The 22330-nt window shown below is 44.0% G+C and overlaps 1 protein-coding gene and 1 long non-coding RNA gene across 19 annotated transcripts in view; one reads left to right on the top strand and one right to left on the bottom strand.

The window, feature by feature from the left end:
- Positions 1-22330, bottom strand: part of BRDT (bromodomain testis associated) — a 64957-nt gene that overhangs the window by 30083 nt on the left and 12544 nt on the right. For 13 of the 18 annotated variants that reach the window (XM_083510991.1, XM_083511004.1, XM_083511001.1 and 10 more), the window contains one exon: positions 3708-3954. In XM_083510991.1, coding sequence (XP_083367117.1) covers positions 3708-3899 — 192 coding nt within the window. In that variant the 5' untranslated portion in view covers positions 3900-3954. Of the gene's footprint in view, positions 1-3707; positions 3955-5895; positions 6019-22330 lie in introns of those variants that run through there. The other 5 variants (XM_083510997.1, XM_083510998.1, XM_083510999.1 and 2 more) reach the window with 4 other exon arrangements.
- On the top strand, positions 6135-9344 carry LOC310710389. The gene is made up of 2 exons (XR_014528026.1): positions 6135-8527; positions 8837-9344. It is a non-coding gene; the product is annotated as an uncharacterized lncRNA (long non-coding RNA).

Raw genomic sequence — 22330 nt, 5'->3', positions numbered from 1 at the left:
AGGCTGATCGCCAAAGCATTGATGCTTTTGAATTATGGTGCTGGAGGAGACTCTTGAGAGTCCCATGGACTGCAAGAAGATCAAACCTCTCCATTCTGAAGGAAATCAGCCCTGAGTGCTCACTGGAAGGACAGATCCTGAAGCTGAGACTCCAATATTTTGGCCACCTCATGAGAAGAGAAGACTCCCTGGAAAAGACCCTGATGTTGGGAAAAATGGAGAGCACAAGGAGAAGGGGACGACAGAGGACAAGATGGTTGGATAGTGTTCTTAAAGCTACCAGCATGAGTTTAACCAAACTGCGGGAGGCAGTGGAAGACAGGAGTGCCTGGCGTGCTCTGGTCCATGGGGTCACGAAGAGTAGGACACCACTAAACGACTAAACAAATAATTAGGAACAAAACACAGCTTTCCAAAACAATTTAACTCGTGAACTCTTCCCACTATTCCTATAGAAGCATTCCTAGATCTTGACATCTTCTCCAGCAGCTTGTTGATGCTTAAGGCCAAGTAAAATCCAGATGCATTGTAGCTACGTACCCAAGTTTAGGGGTGTTTATAGTGGCACCCTGAATTTTAGTTTATATACTCCACAGCCCCAACAAATATAAGTATATTTTAATCCAGGCAGGCAGTTAGTGGAAGAAATTGACACATGGCCACAGGTAGAGAGGTGCAGAGAAGGAACAATTTCCTCTGTAGCATTCGTCAAAAAGTTGGTCACAGATGACAAGCCAAGGTTGATGGTACAATGTTCTTACATGTATATGAAATACGTTTTAAGTGTCTCCCTTAGAAATCTGAAGAGGCAGAAGAGGCCCAGGGCTAGTTCCTTTTTATATATATATATAAAAAGCTACACTGAGTGAATGACCTCTAATATTAACCTCAAGTGACAGCTTCTTTGGAAATCCAACACCAGAAATGTAAGGTGACAGTCACTTTGAAAGCACTTTTGGACAAACTGACCATTTGAGTTTGTCAAGAAAAACAGAAACGTGTCTGAGGGGTTTAGCCTTCACTGACGATATCCAAGCCCTGCAATGATTTTTGAAGAGAAAGGCCCACAGACTAAGTATGCATGTTATAGTTTAGCCAATAAACAGTCAGGAGAAAGAAAAGATTGAATACTGATAAGCACCAAAATCAGTTGCGATCACATGGTCTTTCAGTAAACTGGTAGATGACTTAAGATTAATCAAAAGGGACCTATTTTAATTGGTCAGCAAATTTGTAATTGGTATTGCTGAAAGTTAACAGCTATCTTTTCCTTTCTTTCAGTTCCGATGAGTTACTCTAATAGGAAATGAAATGCAGCTATTATGGGCTTTTCTTCCTACGATGAGTGAATTTTTGCCAGTTCAATTTATGTTACACATCCTTCAATATCTAAAATGCAGAGGTTTTGTTCAGAGACAATGTATTTTAATTTGATTGATTGGATAGGGGGCCAAGAAGGTTGAAGAGTGAAATTTGTGAATGTTTTGAGTAATTGATTGATAGCACTAATTATAGTATAGGGGAACTTAAGAGGGCAAGGCCATATATAATATAGTCACATTAATTATTTTACAAGTATGAATTATGGATTTGTGTTTAAGGGAGAAGACTTACTCTTCATTATGAAGAAGTTCTGAGAGATTTCGTTTTTTAATTTTATATAGCAACTGCTGAAAAAATAATTGCCATCAAATAGAATAAATATCACATAGCTGTAATTGTTTTGTTTCTTCTCCACATTGAACTAGGGTGTTTTCACACATTGCTGCAGACCATTTTCTACATATACAATGTATGTGATTTTCTTTTATCGTGACAATTTTCAGCCAATTTGCTTCAATCTTATTGATGGTAGTATCTTATACTTTATCAGATGTAATTATTTATAATTTATAGCGATATGTTCTAATCTTTGGTGCCTTGCGGCATTAAGATTCTATTATTGTGCATTAAAAGTTGCATTATATACCGCAGTGTGTTTGTATTTAGAAACACACAACAGCTGCATTCCTAAGAGCATCTCACCATCTATGGTTGCTCTCGTTTTTATTGATACTTTAAAAAACTGTACTAACTATATTAGCAAGGAGTGTGCTCATGTTCATGAAGAGACACCCTCCTCTTAAATCACTTGAGTAGCAATTCAAAAACCCAATCTACCATGCCAAGTGTGTGTGGATACAGAAAAAACTCCTTTCACCCAGCCCAAAACCTTTCCACCATGCTCCATCCATGGAGTGATCATTCATCTGGTGCTGAGCTCCCTGAGCTCTGGAGGGATTCCCACTGGGCAACGGCACACAGGAAGCCCCCAAAATGGGACTTCAGGGGAGCCAGCCCAGAATCCATTGGATTTCAGAACAACCCTGCTGATGGCATTGGGTCCAATGTGTGGGGTGTAACATCACCAAAGCAGTCAATGCAACATTTCCTGTTTGCCGAGAGTAGACACACAGGGCAATGTTGATCCAGCCAGGAGGACTTCCTGTCATACCTGGTCTGGAGCATCCTCCTCCTGCATGTGGTCAGGTGCGACCCTGGCAGACCCTATAAAGGGGCTGGTCACGCAGCCATCTTCCCCTTCCTCCATTTTTCTCTGGACCCGTCTTGATGCCTTTTGCTGTCTGCTGGCTCTCAGCCAGCAACACATGGGCTCAGTCCCCATATAAGATTAACCCACACGCTCTTCTGTAACTACAAGCTAAAGCCTGCCCTTCAGGGAACCTACTGTGAACTGAATGAGAATAAACTCCTTATTACTTTTAAGAGAAGACTGTTGTGTCTTTATTCTTTTTAAGAGGGATAAAAGGGGAATTTACCAGGAACAAATCCAATCTGGACAAGCCAGACTGGATTGCTTAACTCAGAAGATTCAAACGAATCAACCAGCTTGCTTCCAGCAATGTGCAAGGGAATGTGCTCTGCTACCAGCTCACTAGCGTGAGTGAGGAAGGATAATATTGAATCAATATATCCTCTCCTACTGTTCACAACATGCCCACACCATCGAGACGGGTGTAGTGCTGAGCAGGGCTATACCCATCCCCACCTTTCCCCCGGCTGATGTGAGCAACAGTGGCTATAGCACTTTGTCCCATGGCACCCCATGGCCGACTGGTCAGGGATAAGATTGCTCTGTTATGCAGGAACACCTGCTATAGTTTGCCATATGTGATAACAGCGAGAGAGAGGAAGTTCAAGAATTTGCCACAGATAATGGGACGTGGGTGGCGCTGTGGGTTAAACCACAGAGCCTAGGACTTGCCGATCAGAGGGTCGGCAGTTCGAATCCCTGTGACGGGGTGAGCTCCCGTTGTTCAGTCCCTGCTCCTGCCAACCTAGCAGTTTGAAAGCACATCAAAGTGCAAGTAGATAAATAGGTACCGCTCTGGCGGGAAGGTAAACGGCATTTCCGTGTGCTGCTCTGGTTCGCCAGAAGCGGCTTAGTCATGCTGGCCACATGACCCAGAAGCTGTTTGCAGACAAACGCTGGCTCCCTCAGCCAATAAAGCAAGATGAGCACCACAACCCCAGAGTCGTCCATGACTGGACCTAACGGTCAGGGGTCCCTTTACCTTCAAGGCTGATGTGCTTGCATCACCACAGTTTCTCACTGAAAGATGAGCTGCAAGTTCAAACATGTGTACCCCTGTGTCTTCCTTAACTATTCATATTTCTGTTAAAGATAAAGTACAGTAAACTCTTACCGGGAGGTTTAGGCCTGCAGCGTCTACCGGCTGGTGAAACGGCCAGGAGAAGTTATGTCTCCACATTGCTCTCATGAGCACCCTCTGCAAATACTGAAGCTGATTTGTCAAGCGTCCAGTTCCTTGGACATTGATGTATTCTGGAGGGGGAGGGTTGACAATTGTCGTATGCTGCTGACCTGGGGCAGTCATGTTGATCTCTAGGGCGTATCTGTTGCCTTGTAGGTCAACCTCTCCGTCAGAGAATCTGCAAGAAAAGTGATCCACGGCATGTTAATTGATTCATTGTTTTGTCTTTACTTTACTTCCTTTCGCAGGGCCTGTAAGACAGAGCTATTCTGCCTGGCTTTCAATTTGAACTTAGCCTGATCTTTTATTCCCCTTCCCTTCCCCTTTTATGAAGATTACCCACTCTGGAATCCCACAGCTAATTCTCCCCTGGTCTCCTCGCTGGCCCAAATAGGAGTAATTTAGCCAGCTAGCCCTGGTGATCATCTAATGTTTATTGGATGGATTTCCCCCCTAAGTTGATTTTTGAATTCTGAATTTATTGTTATTCACATTTTATACTGTATTTTATGCTGTTTTTAGTTGCATGAATAAGTGTTTTAAATTTGTTGTTAGCCGCCCTGAGCCCGGTTTTCTGAACCGGGAAGGGCGGGGTATAAATAAATTATTATTATTATTATTATTATTATTATTGATAAACAATGTTTTCAAGAAGGTGGAAAGCCTCAAAAAGGCATTGTTAGCTGCGATACAAAACGCACACGTTTTGTGCGTGAATCAATAGCAAATCCCGTTTACGGATGGCAAAACTAGGGTGAGAGATACCTGGAACAGCAATCCCTCTTACGGTCAACTTGGGGGGATGTTGGGGGAGGAGAAAGAAACCTACTGCATGTGTAGCTCTTTGTACTGCATTTTTAAAAACCTCACTTTTCAGCCAAAAGGCTCACAGAGCAGTTTACAATGATCAATAATAAGATGCCCTCAGGCTTACCGTCTAAAATACACGATACAAGAAGAGGAGGAAAAGGAGGGGATGGTGGGGGGAGGAAAAAAGTATAGTCAAGCACTAGTTCTTAGTTGCAAGTTTCTTACAAGCATGTTTTCTACCAGGGGACACACAAACAAAATATTTGCAGCTTCTTCTTCACGGATGGATGGGACCAGGTTGATCTACCCATTGCCATGATGCTTGTGGAGCAGAGAGCACCTTCCAGCAGTTCTTTGGTCCCCTGGCCAATGGGAGAGGGCAGAGTGCACTGCCCGTTGGTAATTGCACAAGAAGCAGGAAGGGGTGTGGGATTTGGGGTACCCATCTAAAGCAATTCAAACACTAGGAAGGAAAATAGCCTTATTATCAGCTAGTCAGGATGCCTCTCTGGTAGGACTTGCCAAAGTGTAATACAGTGGTACCTCGGGTTACAGATGCTTCAGGTTACATACGCTTCAGGTTACAGACTCTGCTAACCCAGAAATAGTACCTTGGGTTAAGAACTTTGCTTCAGGTTGAGAACAGAAATCGTGCTCTGGGGGCGCGGCGGCAGCAGGAGGCCCCATTAGCTTCAGGTTAAGAACGGACCTCCAGAACGAATTAAGTACTTAACCCGAGGTACCACTGTATTTGTATCTATCCGTCCCAGGATTCTGACAGACACATCCATGAGATTGTCCCATTCATATCCCCATTTTTTATTTTTTTTGGTATATATAAAAAGTGTCTCTACGACAGTGAACCACTAACAGCCGAAGTTTGACTGCTGATGCCTACATCCTTCTCAAGAGCTTAGCAAAGCTGCATCACAGAAAAGCCATTCTGAATGAGGACAAGTCAGAATCAGAATTATTTTATTTGATACAACCAAACTCAAGACATGGATGCGTTGGCAGGTCACTCTGATGTTCAAGATACAATGCCACCCAAATTTAGGAGGGGGGGGGAATAAGGGCACATAAACTTATGGCTCATCACTCAGAAGATGCCAAGGAAATAGGAACTCTTGCATAAAGTGAGGAGCTGTGATCCCCCACCTACCCCCCACAGCATAAACCAACAATATCTGCATGGATCCACAAACGTACGAAGGGATATCATCAGCCAGTTTCCAGAGGTAGCATGTGTTTGAATGCAAGATGATGGATGACAAAACTGTGGGGGACAGCTATTGCTTTCATGCCATACCTGGTGTCCCTTGGCTTGTCGTTCTAGGAAAGGGGTTATTTAGAAGAGGCCATTTCTTACATCCACACCCTGAATCATGCAGATTCCTTGCTATTTGTCCAGGACTCTCAACTGTCTTCCTAACTGCCATAGAATCTTTAATCCTGGATGAACTTGTCAAGTCTGCTTCAGAACTGCCATGCATCTAGTCTCTCCGAGAAGCTAGGGCAAGATCCTGCCACAGAAACTAAGTAGCTGGAGACACTTCTTGAAGATGAGCAAAAGAGGTCACATAAAAAGAGGGTATAGATATTCAAATCAGGATCTGTGCCTCTGCAGAGGATATTGGACTTCCGCCTCTTCTCGACCCCAGCTATGGGTGCCCCATTCCTGATATACTCTAAATAGATAGATAGCTCTGGATTGTAGAAAGCCCAAATTAATTGCAACTTCAACTCTGTACACAACTGAATTTTTGTCAGCCAATTTGTCAAGCCATCTGGATATGGATTCAGAGCCTGCCATAAGCCAATCACTCAGGAGGTACAGCAGAGAAACAAAGTACTGGGAGGAAAAATTGAGCTTGTAATTAAGCGAGGATTAAGAGGTTCTAAGAAACGTAATAGAATTTTATTCAAAGCAACTGTTAATTAAGGTACTAGCACACTAGGGGAATCTAGGTTCAACACAGCTATTGCAATAAGGAGTCATACAACAGACTTAATTCATATATAGATGGGCAGGTGCCTGCATCCCATTTGGTTGGGGGGGGGACGTCTTTGTTGTACCACAACAACCTTCAAAACAGTTGCTGTCACATCCCAAAGTGTTTTTGAGACAATATTGTGACTCATTTCCAGTCTGATGTAGAGGATTGGGTCAGTTGCGCTTTAACCAAACAGTTGCACGTTTCTCCTGGCTACAAAGCTACTACTCCTTTCTTTTAGTATTTTGGCGCAGTACGCTCCCAATTTCCCAGCTGGCTTAACCAGTGCTCCTGACTTTTAAGAAGTCTCACCAGTCCTCGGAATAAAATTCAAGGTTTCGTGTCATTCAACAGCAGAACTTAACTGGATTTTGGAGTTACACTTAGTTGTCAGAACACTGCATGCATCACACCAAAAAACATGGGCAACAAACCTTGAAGTTGCTCACCTAGAAAACCCAACCTCTCATGCATTAAACTGCACTGGAATCTTTTTGATGAAGGGAAAAACAAAATTGTAAGACAAGCAATCTGGTCATGCTTTCCCTCCATCTATATGATGTGGCCAGGTATTTCAAGATTTCCTATCGTTGAGCAGAAGCTGAGTAAGAGGATACCAAGCCAAGGTTCTCAATAGCAAGCTGCCAGCTGTACCCCTTTCTTGGGTGCACTTGTAGAGGAAAAGTCAACCGAGAGAAATGTGCCTCTTTATGCAATGTTATGTACTGAAGTTCTCACCCTGGGCCAGCAGGGGGATACTGTAGATAGTTTTCACTCAGGTCCACATATGCAAATAAGGGATCGAAAGTGACGTTCAGTGATTGGATAGTTACAGAAAATGGTTACTGTTGCGTTCTAGTGGAGCTCTATATAAGCAGGCTGGCTGAACCCTTCAGTTCAGTTCTGGCCTGGCCTGTGAATAAACAAGAGCTGTTTGAAGAATCGCTGTGTCGTCTGATATGTTCACCCAGAACTTAACATGCAACACAGTCTCTCAACAACTACAAGTCCCACAATTCCTGCTGATATTTCCTATGCAAAAGCAGGAGGAGCCAACAGGGTGTGGCTTCTAACCCAGAAGCAGAGAGGAACCAACCACCATAACAAGCAGGGTCATAGACATCTCTGGGACAGTGAGAGCTAGCCTGTGGTTCTGATAAGATGTACAGCCCCCCCCCCCAATAAGGTGAGTAAATTGAGTTAAACGCTTTGCCTCTAGGGTGCATTGAAGATCTGGCATTAGCTTCCAGGAGCCAGAGTCTAGACTCTGGGTTTCTCACTTGTCTGTAACAAATACTGACCATGCAGCTGGGCCTGTTTGTAAATATCAGCAACCCAAAACCAGAAAGGGACAATATTTTGATTAGAACAAAATATTTGGAGGCGCTGCTGGAAGAGGGGAGGACATTTCACCCAACCCTTTGCCCAAAGGCACAGAGCTGAACATCTAAATCAGGGTGGAGAACCGGTGGCCATCATTTTACATACCCATAACAAAGAGGACTCGTCCTGGAAAAAGAGGACATATGGTAACTATAAATGTATATATCCTACCAAGTTCAATACAGCTTGTTTTTGTTTGCAAAGACCTATACTTTCGTCAGCTCCTCCCTTTGTCTTCTGCAAGCAAAACTAACTGTGGGTCTGATTATTTATGGAACCATCTCATAATTAGGAAATATTTTTCTTTTCATTATGTCATTCGTAGCAGTGGCAGCCAAGCCACAAGTCGTCACGCACAATTTCTGATCCAGCATGGAAGAAAGAGAGAAAAATGTAAAAAATAAAAGTAGTTGGCAATCCGAGCTATAGCTTGAACCAGCCCAGCATCTTACCTCTAAGGAAGAAGCAGACCTCTGAAGCACAGCAAATCAGAACTTTTCCCTTTGCCTTTTCACTGCAGCCACATCTGCAGTTTGTAATTTCACAATGGCAACACCTGCCCAGGTATTTTCCCATATTAGTTTGTTTTAGAAAAGAAAAAACCCATCCAGAATAATTGAATAGCATGTTAGTTGTATTTCAGTTTAGCGACATATGGATTGGTTGTGTGTCTTAATTTCTTTCACTAAGCAAGCAAGTCAGAGAGTAGTTCTTATGGGAAATAAAGGGAGATGTGGAGATTCCAGCTTGTCCAAACATTACTTCCCCCGCTTTACATTAAATCAACGTAAGCATTGGTTCCTGTTCCTGTAATAGTGTTATAGGAACGATTATCTAAACTTGTGTGGATGATTATCTAAACTTTTATTGCAGCCTTCTTAGATGCAAGTTTATTCAGCCGTCCATTGAGTTACATGGGGTTTACTTAAAAAAGTAAGTTGTGCATGGAACTGCAGCAGAGAGTTTCTATTGATGTTATGGGAGCTAAATGAGATCCAGCTATTTGGGGTCAAATCCTGCACTGACTTTGCCGAAGAGAAGCTGTGAACTGTGCATCTCTGACCAGCGTTAAATATGGAAATGTATTTTATTTGGTTGTTTGTATTGTTGTATGTTATGCTTATTGTATGTTATGTTCACATTTAATAAGGGTGGATTTCTGTATTGGGGGGTGGGATTTATGTTATGTTGTAAATAAAATTTCCAATAAAAATTTATAATAATAAAGAAAATGGAGGATGGAATAATGTCTAGAATGTCATGGAGAGGAAGAAAGGCCTCACAGACGTATGCTTGTGCACTATGATGGGACTCCGGCCATAACAATTGCTAAATAATGCTCTTTTATTTATATTTTCAATAAAAGCACCCACCCACCCTTTATTGGAATATGCCATTGTGTTCCACAGCAATGTTAAAGACAACTGGTTTAATGCAACAGGTAGTTCTCTCTCCTGGCACTTCCCTAAAAAGTCCTTTTTAAAATATAAAGCAAAACTTGTAACCTTACCTTTGAAACAGTTATTTTGCTGCCTAGAAAAGTCCAGGTGCCTCTGATTAGCACAGTCAGAGCATTTGCCAAGGGTGCTACACCTGATGGCATTAATTCATTCTTATGTGCATGCATCTACTCAGCTTGGTGAGTTTGTTAAAAGCCCCTTCTTTGTTAGAAAGGGTTGGGCAAATTGGCTTGGAGACCCTGTAGTCGTGCATGTAAGGTTTCTTTTGGGAGGAGGTTGCCTAAATCTGTAATGATCTGTCCCAGAACTGATCTAACAATGCAATTGCAGTTAGATGGTTATGGGGCCCTCTGCTGTTTTTATGCATTAATGAAACGGCATCAGAAATAAAAGTTCCGTTTTAGTGTCGGTTTGGGGCAAAGGCATGAAACGTAAGAGCTGGCGACTTAGGCTACAGTCCTAAATGCACTTACTGTTTCTCCTTTAGCTGTCTTCAATAGGGAGATGTCATGGATAATCTATTGTTTGATGTGTGTGTGTGTGTGTGTGTGTGTGTGTGTGTGTGTGTATATATATATATATATATATATATATATATATTTGCTTTCGTAGATTTTCACGGGTACAGGAATGCAGGTTTTGGTGTCTTCGGGTGTCTTCCCGTGTAAGAGTTGGGGTGTCTAGGCGACGTTTCGACGAGGTCTCACTCGTCATCTTCAGGCTGGTGCTTTCGGCTTCTTGTTACTGGAACAGAGCAGGATCTCAGAGTTTGAGTTCCTATAAATACTGTTGAGGGGGTGTGGTGTATAGCCTCCAACGTTCTGGGCAGAGAGGAGGTTCCCAGGTTAGTGTGCCTTTTCTTCTTTTGTTCCTTAATTACTTGAGGGATATCTTGAGTGATTTCTTGAGTGATATTCTGAGTACCACTTAGGTGGGTCATTAGGTGTGGATTAGTTGCTAAAGCTTTCGTGTCTTGACCTCTTGAGCTTGTGAAGAGTTTTTCTGAGAAGATGGCTGTACTGCACTTAGTTGTGCTCTGGCTTGGCTTCGTGTATAGGGGCGAGCTGTGGTTTTGTGCCCTGTGCCAGCCAGATCTGTGTAGGGATTGCAGGGGGGTGCAGCATCCGGAGGTGCCACTATGGTTTGGTTACTGGATGGTGTCTGTAATTTATCTGTGGAGAGGGTCTGGGTTTGGGTCTGGTGTGGTTGATTGGTGATGGCGTTCTGTGTGCCTCTGGTTCTGGTGTCGGTTTTTGTGGGGAGGGCTAATTTCCAGATGTCTGGCAGGCGGGACGTGTCGTCACGCTTGTTCATGTTGTGAGGGTGTTTCTCTATCTCGATGGCTTCCATGATTATTCTCTTGTGGTGATGTTCCATGTTAAAGAGCAATTTGGAATCTGCAAAATTAATTTCGTGTCCTGTTTCTTTCATGTGTTGGAAAAGAGAGGAAGTTTTTTCTTCTTTTTTGACGGCATTCTTGTGTTCTGCGATACGTGCATTTATTCGTCTGTTTGTTTGTCCAATGTACGTGGCTGGGCAGACTTTGCAGGGTATTTCATAGACCCCTTGGTTTTCCAACTGGATTTTATCTTTGGGGTTTCTGAGGATATTGGCTATTTTTTGGTTGGTGCAAAAGGCTGTTTTGATATTGTGTTTATGGAGGATTTTGCTAATTTTATCTGTAGTGCCCTTGATATAAGGAAGGAGGGCCATGCCATTGTTTTCTTCTGTGTCTTGGTTTTTGGGGGGTGTTTCTTTTTGGATTAGCTTCGTAACCCTGTTTTGCTGGTATCCATTGGCGATTAACACATTTGAGAGATTCTGTAACTCAGTTGTCAAGTGGTCTTTGTCAGCCAGGCGTTTGGTTCTGGAGATGAGAGTCTTGGCTACGGAGTTTATTTGTGCAGGGTGGTGGTGTGATTGTGCATGTAAGTAGCGGTTGGTGTGTGTTTTTTTCCGGTAGATAGTGTGTCCTAGGGAGCCATCAGGTTTTTTGTAGATTAGGACGTCAAGGAAGGGAAGTTGGTTGTTGGCTTCTATTTCCATAGTGAATTGTATTTTGGGGTGTAGGCTGTTGAGATGTGTGAGGAAGCTATCTAGTTTTTCTTTCCCGTGTGGCCAAATTACAAAGGTGTCGTCAACATATCTGAGCCAAAGTTTGGGTTTGTGTTCTGACTTGTCTAAAGCATTGGTTTCAAAGTGTTCCATGTACAAATTTGCGATGACCGGTGAGAGGGGTGATCCCATAGGTGCTCCTTCTATCTGTTTGTATCTTTGTCCATTGTGGATGAAATACGTGTTGGTTAGGCAGTGGTTGGTCAGGTCCAGGATGTATTCGGGGGGATTGTATTTGTTTTGAATGGCTGTCAAGGCTTCATTAATGGGCACTTGTGTGAAGAGAGATACAACATCGAAGCTCACAAGTAGGTCATCGGGATGTAGGTTTTGCTTCTTTATTGTTTCTATGAACTGGAAGGAGTTTGTAACGTGTGAAGCGATGGATTCTGCATAGGGCTGAAGTTGCTTAGCGAGAAATTTAGCGAGATTTTGTAGAGGTGAGCCTATGGAGCTGACTATTGGTCTGAGTGGTGTTCCTTCTTTGTGTATCTTGGGGAGACCGCTAATCCAAAAAGAAACACCCCCCAAAAACCAAGACACAGAAGAAAACAATGGCATGGCCCTCCTTCCTTATATCAAGGGCACTACAGATAAAATTAGCAAAATCCTCCATAAACACAATATCAAAACAGCCTTTTGCACCAACCAAAAAATAGCCAATATCCTCAGAAACCCCAAAGATAAAATCCAGTTGGAAAACCAAGGGGTCTATGAAATACCCTGCAAAGTCTGCCCAGCCACGTACATTGGACAAACAAACAGACGAATAAATGCACGTATCGCAGAACACAAGAATGCCGTCAAAAAAGAAGAAAAAACTTCCTCTCTTTTCCAACACATGAAAGAAACAGGACACGAAATTAATTTTGCAGATTCCAAATTGCTCTTTAACATGGAACATCACCACAAGAGAATAATCATGGAAGCCATCGAGATAGAGAAACACCCTCACAACATGAACAAGCGTGACGACACGTCCCGCCTGCCAGACATCTGGAAATTAGCCCTCCCCACAAAAACCGACACCAGAACCAGAGGCACACAGAACGCCATCACCAATCAACCACACCAGACCCAAACCCAGACCCTCTCCACAGATAAATTACAGACACCATCCAGTAACCAAACCATAGTGGCACCTCCGGATGCTGCACCCCCCTGCAATCCCTACACAGATCTGGCTGGCACAGGGCACAAAACCACAGCTCGCCCCTATACACGAAGCCAAGCCAGAGCACAACTAAGTGCAGTACAGCCATCTTCTCAGAAAAACTCTTCACAAGCTCAAGAGGTCAAGACACGAAAGCTTTAGCAACTAATCCACACCTAATGACCCACCTAAGTGGTACTCAGAATATCACTCAAGAAATCACTCAAGATATCCCTCAAGTAATTAAGGAACAAAAGAAGAAAAGGCACACTAACCTGGGAACCTCCTCTCTGCCCAGAACGTTGGAGGCTATACACCACACCCCCTCAACAGTATTTATAGGAACTCAAACTCTGAGATCCTGCTCTGTTCCAGTAACAAGAAGCCGAAAGCACCAGCCTGAAGATGACGAGTGAGACCTCGTCGAAACGTCGCCTAGACACCCCAACTCTTACACGGGAAGACACCCGAAGACACCAAAACCTGCATATATATATATATATATATATATATATATATATATATATGTTTATTGTAATGTTTACAGAAAGGTGATATGCAGGCTGCATGCACATTATACGTTTAAAGCACATTTAAAGTGTATACTTTTCCTGAAAGAACTCTGAGCGCTGTAGTTTATCCTTCGCAGAGTTGCAACACCCAGCAATTCTTAACAAACTACAGGGTCCGGAATTCTTTTGAGAGGAAAAAATGTCCTTTGAATGTGCTGTAAAGGTACACAGCCTAGGTTTGACTGACTTAACTAGGGAATGTGGTTGACTTCTGAGTAAATGCCTGTAGGATTGCACTGTTAAACTTGAGGAGTTTTAAATCATTCCTGTAGGACAGGTGTGGCAATGCTTTGGCCCTCCAGGTGTTGCTGGACTACAACTCCCATACTGCGCCAACCGTTGGCCATGCTTGCTAGGGCTGTTGGGAACTGTAGTTCAGCAATCTTTTGTTGTTGTTGTTGTTTAGTCGTTTAATCGTGTCTGACTCTTCGTGACCTCATGGACCAGAGCACGCCAGGCACTCCTGTCTTCCACTGCTTCCCGCAGTTTGGTCAAACTCATGTTGGTAGCTTTGAGAACACTATCCAGCCATCTCGTCCTCTGCCGTCCCCTTCTCCTTGTGCCCTCCATCTTTCCCAACATCAGGGTCTTTTCCAGGGAGTCTTCTCTTCTCATGAGGTGGCCAAAGTATTGGAGCCTCAGCTTCACGATCTGTCCTTCCAGTGAGCACTCAGGGCTGATTTCCTTAAGAATGGAGAGGTTTGATCTTCTTGCAGTCCATGGGACTCTCAAGAGTCTCCTCCAGCACCGTAATTCAAAAGCATCAATTCTTTGGCAATCAGCCTTCTTTATGGTCCAGCTCTCACTTCCATACATCACTACTGGGAAAACCATAGCTTTAACTATACGGACCTTTGTTGGCAAGGTGACGTCTCTGCTTTTTAAGATGCTGTCTAGGTTTGTTCAGCAATCTAAGGAGAGTCAAATGTCCCCATTGCTGCTCTAGGGCATCCTATTACAAGATGGGGATTTGTCTTTTGCAGTTAGGACAGTTTCCATGTTCTGCTGGCAAGTACTTATATTTCAGGGTGGGGAGAGATTTCAGTCCCATTTGGTTTTTAAAAATGCTTATTTTTTCCATCTGGTTGGGAAGGCAGGGTCTGTCAGAGCAAACCTTTTGAAAAGAGATTCATGTGATCCAGAACGATATGCCTGTCTCCATGAATGGATTCCTTGTTGATGTGAATATAAGAGATTGCTGTTTTGTTGTGTCTGTGGTACATTTTCTCTCAGAGGAGTGTGATGGTTGGTTTAGATTCACTGAGCCAGTAATAGATCATAGCCAAATGATTGGTTAAAGTGTTCTACAATGTCATTTTAACCTTTCTGGAATGTTACAAATAGCAATTGTGCCATGATAGTTTAGATGTGGTGGAAATAGTAGAGCCTCGCTGCAAATGTTTGCTGCAGGACAAAAGTTTTAGGGTGGTGTTACTTCTAAAAATATATATCCTGGAGTCATATGTGTTCTGCTCCTACCAACATAGATTCATTTAGAAAGCAATACAGTGGTACCTTGGGTTAAGTACTTAATTTGCTCCGGAGGTCTGTTCTTAACCTGAAACTGTTCTTAACCTGAAGCACCACTTTAGCTAATGGGGCCTCCAGCTGCTGCCGCACCGCCGGAGCACGATTTCTGTTCTCATCCTGAAGCAAAGTTCTTAACCTGAAGCAGTATTTCTGGATTAGTGGAGTATGTAACCTGAAGCGTATGTAACCTGAGGTACCACTGTACACTTTGCTCAAACAGGTACAGGATTTATTTTGGAGAACAGGTTTTTAATATTTTGGATGAACAAAATGTACACCACCATAAATCAGAGATGGGGAACCTGTGGTCTTCCAGATATTGTTGAAAGTCAACTCTCACCAGCCCCAAGCCACCATGGCCCAGTGGTCAGCGATAGTGGCCATTGAAGTCCAGCCTTATTGTTGTCAACTTGCCCTTCCCTCTAAGGTCCCAGGGTAGATTATAACCGTGAAAACACAATGCCATAATGAAGATGCCAGACACATCTCCTTGGGGAGGGAGTTCCATGACTTAGGGGCCACCACGTCCCTGACCTTCTGAGGTGGGGGAAACAACCAGTAGGGCCCCCTCTGCCATTCTTAACCTCTGAGAGGATTTGTAGGGAAGGAGGAGGAGGCCTATCAGGTATTTGGGGTCTGAGTTGTTTAGGGCTTTAAACTAGTGTGAACACCTTAAATTGGGCCACAGGTTCCCCTTATCTCAGCATCAATAATCTGTATAATCAGAGCAGAATGAACACTCTTAGCACAATCCTATACGTGTCTAGGGACGCAGGTGGCACTGTGGGTTAAACCACAGAGCCTAGGACTTGCCGATCAGAAGGTCGGCAGTTCGAATCCCCGCAAGGGGTGAGCTCATGTTGCTCGGTCCCGCTCCTGCCAACCTAGCAGTTCGAAAGCACACCAGTGCAAGTAGATAAATAGGTACCGCTCCGGCGGGAAGTTAAATGGTGTTTCCGTGCGCTGCTCTGCTTCGCCAGAAGCGGCTTAGTCATGCTGGCCACATGACCCGGAAGCTGTATGCCGGCTCCCTTGGCCAATAAAACAAGATGAGCGCCGCAACCCCAGAGTCGTCCATGACTGGACCTAACGGTCAGGGGTCCCTTTACCTTTATACATGTCTACTCAAATGTTAGTCCTGTTGCATTCAGGAGGGCTTACTCCTATGCAAGGGGACATAGGGTGACAGCTTATGGCTCCCTAAACCTCTCATCCCTTTCATTCCCAGTTGTCCACTCTGACACTTCTCCCTCTGTGGCAATTCTCTCCCATCTCTGAGCTAACCGTGGTAACAAACCACACAATCCCTTTCCTCCCATCTCCCAAACAGCTACACTCACATAATGTTTGCTATAAGATTGCAGCCTCAAACTCTGAACTATACAGTAAAGGGTGCATAGATCTAACACAACATAGACTTTCCTTCTAGGAACATGACACCAAGATTATACTATTTGCGAGTAGGCCTGTGAGTAGGGCTTTTGAGACTCATTTCATGTCCATTAAGCTTAACTGGAGCTGTGCTATTCTCATAAGGTTGCAATCCTGCATGTTGTTATTTCAGTGTCAGCTCCATTGAATCTGGAATGTTTCTGTTCTGGGGGAAATGGCAGGAGACTAGACTTCAAGCCAGGACATCCTTGACTGCACATGCTGCCCCAAACTGAATTATCCTACTTGATATGGGTGGGCATAACTCAGAGGTGACTAACTTGTGGCCTTCTGCCAGATGCTGTTGAACTCCAGCTCCATCAGGGTTGATGGGAGCAGTAATAATAATAATAATAATAATAATAATAATAATAATTTATTTATACCCTGCCCATCTGGCTGGGTTTCTCCAGCCACTCTGGGCGGCTTCCTACAAAACACTAAAATACAATAACCTATTAAACATTTAAAGCTTCCCTAAACAGGGCTGCCTTTAGATGTCTTCTAAAAGTTTGGTAGTTATTTTTCTCTTTGACATCTGGTGGGAGGGCATTCTACAGGGCAGGCACCACTACCGAGAAGGCCCTCTGCCTGGTTACCTGTAACTTGGCTTCTCGCAGCGAGGGAACCGCCAGAAGGCCCTCGGCACTGGACCTCAGTGTCAGAGCAGAACGATGGGGGTGGAGATGTTCCTTCAGGTATACTGGACCGAGGCCGTTTAGGGCTTTAAAGGTCAGCACCAACACTTTGAATTGTGCTCGGAAACATACCTTAACAACATCTGGATAGCCATAGATTTGCTGCTGGTGGTCTAAAAGGTAAGTTTGGGGTCAATTTATCTAATTGCCTTGCCTGCCATGAGCAACGGCAAGCTACGAATTCCCAGTGCATTCAGATAGAATAATTTATTCACAATTTCCAATTTTGTTATGCTAGCAATGCGATCCCATGAAGAGTTAGGCACATCTAATACCATAGATTTTGGTGGTCTTTGGGATGCCTGAATCTGCCTAGGATTGGGCTGGTTCTAGCTTCCTGAAGCAGCTAATCGTATTGCAGCACATAGCTCATTTCAGGACCAAATGAGCACAGCTATTGTATAGACACCCATGGTCTGTTGATGAAAACAGCAGGGATGTGGAAAGAAGATTCAGAATTAGAGTTGCATATCACTGTCGTGGGCTCCAGTCTGAGTTTTCCAGAGAGCATTCAGTAACTGCAGAAATGATTCTCAGCTCAGCTGTGTGTCTGCCTTATTCCATACTTGGGTAGGCTTTCAGTGTCAGCTCCACATCTATGTACAGTATTCATAAGACATCTTTTTTTTATGTGTCTGCGACTTCCGTATGTGTCTTTATTTATTGGGACCTTTTAGCTGGGAGCCCTATTAATAGCTGAAAAGCTGTGAAATGCTTAGCTCTGTTCTATGACATACTCCTGAGTTTTTCAAAAGGAAACTTTTATTAGGAACACAGTTCTTCCATCAAAAAGTGCAATGTACAACATTTTTGTTTTTTATTGGATTATCTTGAAAGATTTATGGTGCATTTGATTTACAAGGTAATGCCTTATAAAATGTTTGTACAGTCCAGCTTGGTGTAAATCCTTACATTCTGGAAAGTCAGTTACAGTAGTATCAATTGGCATATAGTCCATGAAAAGTCTGAAAATTCTTGGTGTCGTGCCGTGCGTATTAAGCTAGGATGTTTATGTAGGATTGCCAAAAATCAGAGGCTAAGATACCAATCCGTTTACAAAATTTTTTTGTGTTAACAATAGCTTTGTAATTTGATGATCAGCCACATTTACCAGTTTGTACATTGTTGTTTGCCTCTTAATTATTTCCTGAAAATGAAACTTTTAGTAACTGAGAGTGGTAAAAGGTAAAGGGACCCCTGAGCGTTAGGTTCACTCGTGTCCGACTCTGGGGTTGCGATGCTCATCTCGCTTTATTGGCCGAGGGAGCCGGCGTACAGCTTCCGGGTCATGTGGCCAGCATGACTAAGCCACTTCTGGCGAACCAGAGCAGCGCACAGAAACGCCATTTACCTTCCCGCCAGAGCGGTACCTATTTATCTACTTGCACTTTGACGTGCTTTTGAACTGCTAGGTTGGCAGGAGCAGGGACCAAGCAACAGGAGCTCACCCCGTCGCGGGGATTTGAACCGCTGACCTTCTGATTGGCAAGACCTAGGCTCTCTGGTTTAACCCCCAGCCCCACCCGCGTCCCAACTGAGAGTGGTAGATCCAAGCAAAAATTCACCACCTGAAGCATTTCAAAACCTGAGATGTTAAATGAAAGCAAATGGTCTCTGCACAATCTTTGCTTCGCTGGAAACAGTAGAAGCCTTGCAAGACGTTATTTGTTGATCACTTAAAGCAGAGACATTAACCCTAATTTAATATAGCACATGCTAATATGTTCCTTAACTGTGTTTTCCTCTCTGCCCTCTCTCTCATTAACATTATTCATTTTTTAGCTTATTAACATTCTTCGTTTCTTGATTGTCATTTGCTATTTATTTGTTTTATTTAGGCATTTCCTGGTTATTGTCATCCCTCCAGCTGATTTCTGCTTTTGCAAAGGTTTGCTTGAAATGAATGCGCTTTTTTGTGTTTGTAATGCAACTTGCAGCTTTCAGCCAGTAGATGTCAGCTCACTACTGGATTTCACTTATTTTGAAGCTATTAAAACAAGTGAATCGGGAAACCCATTTTTAGGGAAGGGAAATACAGTGGTACCTTGGTTCCCAAACTTAATCCGTTCCAAAGTGTTCTAAAACCAAGGCGTGCTTTCCCATAGAAAGTAATGCAAAATGGATTAAACAGCAATTTAACATGAATTTTACTATCTTATGAGACCATTGATCCATAAAATGAAAGCAATAATCAATGTACTATAAAATAAATAAGACAGTATTGTAGATGATAAAAATAAAAATTAATTTTTCTTCTTCTGTGCACTGATGATAGTCATTGTTTGAATGGGGGGCTTTTATCCATTTCTGCAGTCACGAAATCAATCAGTAGCTGAACTGGGTTCCACACAGTCACAAAAACTAATCACAAAAACGAAGTCACAAGCCACAGTCACAAGTCAGTCCCATAAAACAAAAAAGCCACATAAACAAGAACGCAAAAAAATAGCAAAAACAAAAGCTCCAAATATCACCTCTGGGTTGCATGGGTGCTCGGGACTCAACAGCCGACAGACTCAACAGCAAGCCTCAGATTAGCAGTGGGATACTCAATTTACAAACGGAACACACGCAACAGGAAGTGGAACATGTTCACAAACCAGAACACCTACTTCCGGGTTTGCAGCATTCTATTTCCAAGTTGTCCATAAACTAAGCTGTTCTAAAACCAAAGTACAGTGGTGCCCCACAAGACGAATGCCTCGCAAGACTTGCAAAACTCGCTAGACGAAAGGGTTTTTCGTTTTTTGAGGTGCTTCGCAAGACGAATTTCCCTATGGGCTTGCTTCGCAAGACGAAACTTTGTTTCCTTTTTCGTAAAACCGTTAATACCCAGGGTGCATTGCTTGAAGAGGTGCAGTTGCGACTTGACTTCGAGGAGCAACTCATAGCACGCGGTGTGGTAGCCTTTTTTGAGGTTTTTGAAGACTTTGGTGATTTTTGAAGCTTTTCCAAAACTTCTTTTGCAGCCATTTGGTAAGTTAAACTTTTAAAACTTTTTTGGGGGGTTTTGGATTTTGGGTTGGGGTATTTGGAATTCAAGGACTTGGTTCTGGGTTTGAATTTCTGTGTGGTGGGTGGCTGGGTGCTTTTGAATTTTTGGAATGTGAAGCACTGATTTTTTTGGGGGGGGGTTGCGAAGGTAGGAGCTGTGCTGCCATGGGACCCAAGAAGACTGCTGCTGCAGAGGCCGGCGAGGGGAAGAAGGAGGTTACGCAGGAAATGAAGGAGATCATCCGGAAGCACGACGGTGGAATGCGTGTGACAGACCTCGCCAGGGAGTACGGGAGGAATCCATCGACCATCGGGACCATCCTGAAGATGAGGGAGAAGATCCTTGCGACTGATGCAGCCAAGGGAGTCACCAGGATCGTGAAGAACCGCCCAGCTGTTCTGGAGGAGGTGGAGAAGTTGCTGCTCATCTGGTTAGAAGAGAAGCAGCATGCAGGGGACACAGTGACTGAGGCCGTCATTTGTGAGAAGGCCAAGGCCTTGCACACAGACCGGGAACAGCCAGGAACCTCAGGCGAGCCAGAAGTCTTCAAGGCAAGCAGAGGCTGGTTTGACCGGTTCAAGACAAGATCTGGAATCCACAGCGTGGTCAGGCATGGAGAGGCTGCCAGTTCTGATGTTTCTGTGGCTGAAGACTTTGCAGCGGAGTTCCTGGAGGTTGTGAAGACGGAGGGCTACGTTCCACAGCAGGTCTTCAACTGCGACGAGACCGGGCTGTTTTGGAAGAGGATGCCCAAAAGGACTTTCATCACACAGGAGGAGGCCAAGTTGCCTGGCCACAAGCCAATGAAGGACCGTCTGACCCTGCTCTTCTGTGCCAACGCAAATGGCGACCTGAAGATCAAGCCCCTGCTGGTGTACCACTTGGAGAACCCACGGGCCTTCAAGAAACACAAGGTCGACAAGGAGCAGCTGAGTGTCATGTGGCGATCCAACAGTAAGGCTTGGGTCACACGTGTGCTGTTTGTGGACTGGGTCAATCTTGCTTTTGGCCCTGCTGTCAAACAGTACCTGCTGGACAACGACCTGCCGCTGAAGGCTTTGCTTCTGATGGACAATGTTCCTGCTCATCCTAAAGGCCTTGAGGAGGACTTGTTGGAGGAGTTCAGCTTCATCAGCATCATGTTCTTGCCGCCTAACACCACGCCACTTCTCCAGCCGATGGATCAGCAGGTCATCGCCAATTTCAAAAAACTCTACACCAAGGAGCTTTTCAGGTGATGCTTCAAGGTGACTGATTGCACCACCATCACCCTGCGGGAATTCTGGAAGGACCACTTCGACATCGTCACCTGCTTGAAGATGATCACCACGGCCTGGAACGGGATCAGCCAGAGAAATTTGAATTGCGCTTGGTGCAGCCTGTGGCCGGACTGTGTGGCACCAAGTGACTCTGATGCACCAGAGTCAACAGTGGTGCAGGACATTGTTGCCTTGGGGAGGACCATGGGCCTGGAGGTCACAGAGGAGGACATCAGCGAGCTGGTGGAGGAGCACGACCACGAGCTGACCACCCAGGAGCTGGTCGAACTGCAGGCAGAGGCTGTGCAGGAGCAGTCCTCGCTGGAAGAGGAGGAAGCAACTGAGGAACGGCTGTCCTCCAAAGAACTGAGGGACATTTGTCTGAAGTGGAAGGATGTGCAGGCTTTTGCACAGGTTCTTCAGCAAGAAGCAAAGAGTGGAAGAGGAACCTTCTTCGAGTGGTCCCTCAGAGTCTTAGAAAATGTACTGTACACTTTGTTGATTTTTAAATGTTTTTCTGTCATGTTTAGAAACTTAATTTATTGTTCCTTCAATTTTTGAAATGCTCTTTACAGTATGTGTGAGCACTTAATAGACTCTTGTTGTACCAAATTTGGCTTTGTTTGGACGTTTTTTGACCATAGGAACGCATTAATTGAATTTCAATGCATTCCTATGGGATTTCGTGCTTCACAAGACGAAAAATTCGCTAGACGAAAAAACTCGCGGAACGAATTAATTTCGTCTTGCGAGGCACCACTGTACCACTGTATCAGAAACTGGAAAATGGCTAAGTGATGTCAGCTGAGTAATTATAAAATCACTTTTCAGAAAGCGAGACCTGTCAATATTTGTGGTTGGAAACCAAAACCATTTGTCTTCCTGGCTTTTATTGTAAACTAGCAAAATTTCTGTCGTGCTAAAGGGCAGGAAGGCAGCAAGAGGGCCCAGATATTGTTTGTGTACTGTGTGCCATGCATTCACACACTTGTACATACCCTCTCTGGTATGTGCAAGTGGTGGTTTGGGCTTAGAGATATAGGTAGGTTTAACCTCTTCTGCCATAGATTTTCCAAGAATAACCCTATACTTTCCCCCCATAGGAGTGAATGGCAGCCACTTATATCTCTGGGGGGAAATTATGGGGTGCACCA

This window comes from Podarcis liolepis, assembly GCF_965112155.1.
Source record: "Podarcis liolepis genome assembly, chromosome: 6".
Taxonomy (NCBI): Eukaryota; Metazoa; Chordata; class Lepidosauria; order Squamata; family Lacertidae; genus Podarcis; species Podarcis liolepis.
The sequence above is the reverse complement of the archived record's forward strand: the minus strand, read 5'-3'. Positions and strand labels throughout refer to the sequence as shown.